The 6,549-nt window shown below is 38.7% G+C and overlaps 1 protein-coding gene across 1 annotated transcript; it reads right to left on the bottom strand.

The window, feature by feature from the left end:
• Nucleotides 1-4,472, bottom strand: LOC126584709 (polyol transporter 5-like). The gene is made up of 3 exons (XM_050249038.1): nucleotides 4,185-4,472; nucleotides 3,726-4,072; nucleotides 1-1,556 (listed from the first exon to the last, which is right to left on the bottom strand). The coding sequence occupies exons 1-3, from the start codon at nucleotides 4,207-4,209 to the stop codon at nucleotides 453-455; spliced, it is 1,476 nt and encodes a 491-aa protein (XP_050104995.1). The 5' UTR covers nucleotides 4,210-4,472; the 3' UTR covers nucleotides 1-452.
• Between the last annotated feature and the right edge of the window lie 2,077 nt (nucleotides 4,473-6,549).

Below are 6,549 nucleotides of genomic sequence, written 5' to 3' on the forward strand. Positions count from 1 at the left end.
TTACGAGAAGTGATTTTCTAATACGAAATGTTTTATTACACTCAACACCAAAACAATATCTCCGGTAGTTGGGTGCCAATGTGTCCACAAACAAATAAAAGCTGCTGCAAATATTAGAAAAACAAATTCCGACCAACAAACTTTTGCAATACATACCTAACTTCCATCTTAACTTGGTGTTCTTCATTGGATAGAAATCCTCCTTCCTCTCGTCTCGGCTCGAAAATCATCCATCCTTGGTAACCAAATTAAGATGACCAATTTTCCTACCACCATCATCGGATTCGCCATTTCTAAGATAGTAACCTGTTCCGCTGTCGCCATACCAATGAATCTCCAAAATTACGATCCAATGGGCGGAATCACACTCGCATATAACCGGTGCGTACAATAAATATTTTTATAATTCAAGAGACTGTTCTGCAGTTCTACTAGTTGTTTATATTCGCTCACTAAGCCAAGAGGTTCACCCTGTTGTCCGGATCACTGGTGCCACCATCACCACGAGCAACTTGCCTTTCCTTTTCGAGCAGTTTATTGGCTTTTCTCCACTTGTGGAATTTACCAAACAAGACCTCCATGTCTTCAAGGGTTCTGCCTTGTGTTTCCGGGAGCATTGTGAAAAAGAAGATCCAACCAACAGCGCCAATTGCCGCATAAAGGAAGAAGGCACCACCCATTGTGATGGCCTTATACAACGAAATGAAAGTCATTGAGAGCACGCCACTCATCACCCTATTCACGGCCACTCCCATACCACACCCTTGAGCCCGCAGCCTCAATGGGAAGATCTCAGAGCTGTAGACCCAGGCAATGGGCCCAATCCCAGTCGAGAAGAACCCGACAAAGGCTAATACACAGCACAAGCACAAAACAACTGCCCATGTCATTCTAGCCCCTTCGTGTTGATCAACGATGGTAAGGCTTGTACCAAGACACACCAGGGAGGCTACCATACCAGCCATACTCGTTAACACTAGTGGACGCCGTCCAACCCGATCAAGGAAAAAGGTAGCGACGAAGGTGAATACGGTTTTGGAAAGTCCAACTCCCACAGTGCAGAGTAGCAATTGGTTTGAGTTGGTGATCCCAGCCTTCTCAAAGACCCTTGGACTGTACAAAACCAGGGCGTCTATACCAGAGGCTTGCTGAAAGAAGTGGAAACCAAGGGCTGCAATTACAATATGAAGAACTGTTGGTGTCGGATGAACAAACAATTCCTTCCAAACACCTTCACCGTGGCTGTGACCAGTGACCTGGACGATATCATCATTGCAATCCTCGGGAATTCCAGCAGCTTCTTTGATGTCGGCTAGTCTGAGCATGGACTCTTCTTTGGAGTCTGAGGTTTTGTCGAGGACTTGCCTGGCGTCACCAAGTCGACCCTGCATAACGAGCCACCGAGGCGACTCAGGCATTGCTAAGACACCGATGGCAAGAATAACTGAGGGAATTGCGCCGACGCCGAGCATGAGCCGCCACCCCACGTCAAGAGCGCAAAAGGAGAAGGCATAGTTGGATATATACCCCAATAATATGCCAACATTGACAAACACCTATTAAAATTCAAACAAATAAAATTAATTCATATACACTTTTCACAACTTCTGTCTTAAATGAATGATTAATCTGAAGCATCAAACAAATGTTTTAGTTTTGCTATAGAAATCCTCATCTTGAATTTTGAACGACCCTAAAAATTGTGTGTGTTAAGATAATGTGAAGTGTATTAAAAATGTGGTGCAGTCAACAAAATGTGGGTGTTAACAGAACAACCCTAAAAATTATCTCCTAAATTTTGAATTTTGAACATATGTTTTGGCTTGTTAGGGTTTAACCCTTTTGTTGGTTCGTTCCAATAATAAACTTACATTGAAACATAAAAGTTGTTGGCAAAGCAATGAGTTTGGACTGAGATTAGTGCTCTTTGACATGAGATATATGAATGTAAAATTTAAATTGAAACCAAATTTAAATATACCGATGTTAACTTGAAATGTACCCATGCAAATTTGAAACGCACCAATATCAACTTGACACGTACAGTGCTTGATGCTGAGATAAATGTACCCATTCCAACTTGAAATGTCTCAACATAACGACTTGAAACGTACCAGTGTTAAATTGAAACATACCCAATACAAACTATCATCTAAAAGAAAATGTACCACTAAGTTCAATTTTACAAATGCACCATGGTACATGAACGATGCAAAAGTGTGCTGAAACAAAAAGCTTACCCTTTGGTACGGATACGCAGATCAAGAGGCATGCATAAAACGAAATATGAAGCAAATGAATATGACCGGCAAAGGAGAACGGAAGAGGGTCGACTGACTGATCAGCTAAAATTGTTAATGGTTGCAGAAGAAGCATATATCACATTAGTCACTTGTATGGTGTGAGGTTGGTAAGAAAATGTACGTTCGAGCACAACTAGATCAGGTTTGATGTGTTTTAAGATTTTTAAAACTTATCTCCTACATTTTAGGAGATTTGAGATTTTAATATAGTAATTACTAATTAATCAAGGAATTGTTATTGGCACTCCAAAAATCTCATTCTACACTCCAAACTTGTAAATTTGAAAAGAAAAATACACTTAGGAGTATAGAATGTGATTTTTGAAATGCCAATAACACTTCCCTTAATTAATTAGTACATATAATGGCAAATCGTGTAATATTGCATAAAAATGGTACTTATAATACATGTGGCACCTGCATAAAAAGGTAATGTTGTACTGACTATCTATCAAAGAGATAAGACCCGCATGCGTGCCCATCTATTAGAGAGAGCTCGCCAATGCATGCGGTTCCAGCTATATTAAAAAGGAAAACTAATGAAAAGAGCTTGAAAACTTTGAGTTTTAATGATAAGGACAAAATAAAGGGTAAAGTGAATAGTACCAGGATTGACTTTTTAGTGTAAAAATATGATTTTTCGTTAAAGTGAACAGTACCGGATGCTTTTCGTTAAAGTTCCCATATTAAAAAGATCGTATAACTATATAGTAAGAACAACATTTTTGTTAATAAAATATTTAATCAGTATACATGTTTAGGGTAATAGGAGAACATGACACTTAAACCAGGGCCGGCGCTGAGAGGGTCAAGTGGTTCTACCGCATTGTACTCCCAAATCGGAAGAGCCCCCAATTTTTCAATTTTGCATGCATTTACTTATATCTAGTAGTATGTGTAAAATATTACAAACTTGAGTCTCAGTACAAGTGGAATTATTGCTTCTTTACATCGGCTTAAGGAATGGCTTCGAAACTCATCTCCATCATTTTTTCAGTTTATATTTTTATTAAATGCATAAACTTTTACAAAATAATATAAAAATTTCACACAATAACATAAAAATTCGAACCCTGATCCTTTAAAGAGTTAAGGAAAAACAATACGTCATCTTTTCCATTTGTTAATTTGTTAAATTTGTTTGTGCTATTAGAATTTAAGAAGCTTAATTGAAAATTAAAATTATTATTTTAAACAAAAAAATTAAAAAATTAAATTCTTAGTCCTTTTAGGACCTCCAATTCATTTTTGCACGTGCCCCTCAAATCTCAGGGCCGGCTCTGACTTAAACACAGCTTTTACGTTACTTCAAACCACTCCAAAGGGCATAGTTGGAAAGTTAAATCAAACATTCTAGATTATAATTTAATTGAAATTATTATCCATATTAATTAATTTCTAAATGGGGACAGACAAGCTAACCTCTGGGAAAGACGTGAGAAAGCCGCGCGACGACGCCGGAGAGACCTCGGCAGCGTAGACGGGAGCAATTGTGAGGGCGTAGCCGACGCCGAGGCCGGCGACGAAGCGGCCGCACATGAGGAAGGTGTAGTTGGTGGATAATCCCATGAGAATCGCTCCGGTGAAGAAAATCGCTCCGGAGATGACTATGGTGTAGCGGCGGCCGACCCAGTCGGAAGTTCTTCCTGCCATGGCGGAGCCGATGAGGGAGTAGAGGTTCAGAATACCCAACAGGATCTCGATTTGCGTGTCCGTGACCTTGAGGTCCTTTTCGATGTAGATTGCAGCTCCACTCATCACTCCAATATCTGATCAATAATTAATCAAATTTATCAGAACTAATCAAGTTTAACAAATAAAAAAACAGAATTTTTAAAGTTAATTAAGCCGATCGAAGCTCGATTAAGCAGAATTAGTTACCATAACCCAGCAGGATTGAAGTCATGGAAGCCAGAATAGCACAAGCGAAAGCGTACTTGTTTCTCTTGGGCTTCTTCGGCGGATCAACTTTGATCCGATTGCCGGAGACGTCATTGTTTTCGGCCCTCCGATCTCCGACCGGAGGATTGGCTAGCAAAGGCTCTCTAATCTTGGCGGATTGGGGGTAACACAATTCCTAGAGAGAGAAAGCGAGGATAGGACGGAGAGATAGAGAGAGAAGGGGGAGATAAGTTAGTGGATTTGCAGCGTTTGGTTATGGGATTAGGGGCGAACGGGATTAAATAGACCCAACAAAAGCAAACATCGCCATCTTTAATTAAAAAAGGGTGGGACCATTCATTCTGCTTGTGATAGGTGGGTCCCATTTGGTATTTGAGAAACGTGGGCCAATGGGAACGCGGCAAGATGGGGTTGGCGGTAGAGATTTTTATTTTTGAAAAAAGATTCACGTCGGGTTCTTTTTCATAAAATTCTAAAATTCTCGTCATCATAATTTTTTATTGTATATTGTACGATAAAAATTTATTTTAAATTTTAAATTAAATATAAATAGTACGTTACGAAAATCGATCTTACAATATATGATTTATAATCACGATGATCCTAAAAAAAAATCCCACTATGATCCTTTTCCTTTATTTTCATCGGGGCGCACATACAATGCAGCGGGCACATGAGGTGGAACCGGGAGCAGGGCGGTGGTGGGATCAAACTCCGGGAGCCGGGTGTTTGTTATGTGTGCGCCTTGGACTTCCACGTCGACGTTATCTGGAACGTTGCCGTAAGAAAAAGAAACTTTTGATGGATTTTTCTTTATATTTTTGTCGGGGCGCACATATAATGCAGCAGGCACACGAGGTGGAACCGGGAAGGGTGGGGTGGGGTAGGGTGGTGGGATCAAATTCCGGAAGGCGGATGCGCGCCGTGGACTGCCACTTGACGTCATCTGGAAGGTTGCTGTAAGAAAAAGCAACTCATTTAAAGGCAATTTTTATGGATTTATTTTTGGATTTAGAGGAGTTGAGTGTTTTAGTAAAATTAGTGTTTTGATTTTTTGGTTTTTGGGTCAAGTAGTAAAAACCGAGCAATTTTCTTCCATCGGAAAAGAAAATACAAGTAATTTGTTTATTCTGAAATTTGTGGGTCACTCGTCACCGGCAATTATGCTATTATGCTGCAAACTGTTTTTATTTATTATAATAAACTTTTAGGATATCCGTCCATATTACAAAATGACTTCATATAGCCTCCACCTTTAACAATTTTGAGCTTCTTTTTCATAGAAAATTAGTTTGAAATGTGGAGCATCATTTCAGTTCTTCACACGAATTCCGCGTGAATTTTATAAGTACATTACACGCAAAACAAACGTGAGCTTCATTAAGGAGTAGATAAAGGAAACTTTACATATTTCCCTTTTTAGTTTTAGTAGCGGGATTCATCATTTGCATCAAGGTTCGAATCTGTTCTTAGTAATTTTTTTGAAAGTAACTTGTTTTTTAGTTGAAATCTTCAGCAAAGTTTTATCGAGGCCCATCATGTATGCTATTCTCAGTTTGTTTGTATTCTCATTTGCTTAATGAATACTGTACCTTTCAAAAAAAAAAAGGAAAGTAATTTTTTAAGGAAAACTAATAAAAATGGTTTCAAAACTTTGAATTTCAACCAAAAGTCATCTAATAACTTTATTTAATGATAAGGACAAGAGAAAAAAGAAAAAAAAAAAAGCTTATCAAACGTGCGTGCAGTCTCCTTTGCCGTGTATCTTCCGGCTGCTTCTTTTTCAATACCCATCAACTGGGGTCCAAAAATTGCCTTGCTTGAAGCAACTCCAATCATGGATGCTGTAATATATATTTTACAGCACACACCTCTATATATTTGTACTATATATATACATACACACCGTATGACATATTATATATTATGGATATATGAAGCACCTTGTGCAACTTTAATTACCAAGCCACTACCTTTTATGTCTACAATTTTGATTTACATGATGCACCATTGAGACGAATGCGGTATTCCCAGCAATTTCCATCCATGAAACCGCTGGCACTGTGAGATGCTTCGGAAATGTTATGGTAACCAAAATTCAGAGTTTTTAAGTCCTCATAGATATTGAAATGATTGAAGACTTGAGATGCTTATGAAATTGAAGGACATGAAGTGGGGTACGATCTGGGCTAATATTCGTGGGTGTTTTCGATTTTATTGATTTTATTTGCGTTATTTTTTTTTATTTTGCAAAGGGAGAATGTGAGATTGTAGGTGGAGGAGAAGAGGAAGCCGTAGATGGACGGACAATAAAAGAAAAGTAAGTAATTGGTGTAGAAAGATA

Source organism: Malus sylvestris, chromosome 10 (genome assembly GCF_916048215.2).
Source record: "Malus sylvestris chromosome 10, drMalSylv7.2, whole genome shotgun sequence".
NCBI classification, from domain to species: Eukaryota; Viridiplantae; Streptophyta; class Magnoliopsida; order Rosales; family Rosaceae; genus Malus; species Malus sylvestris.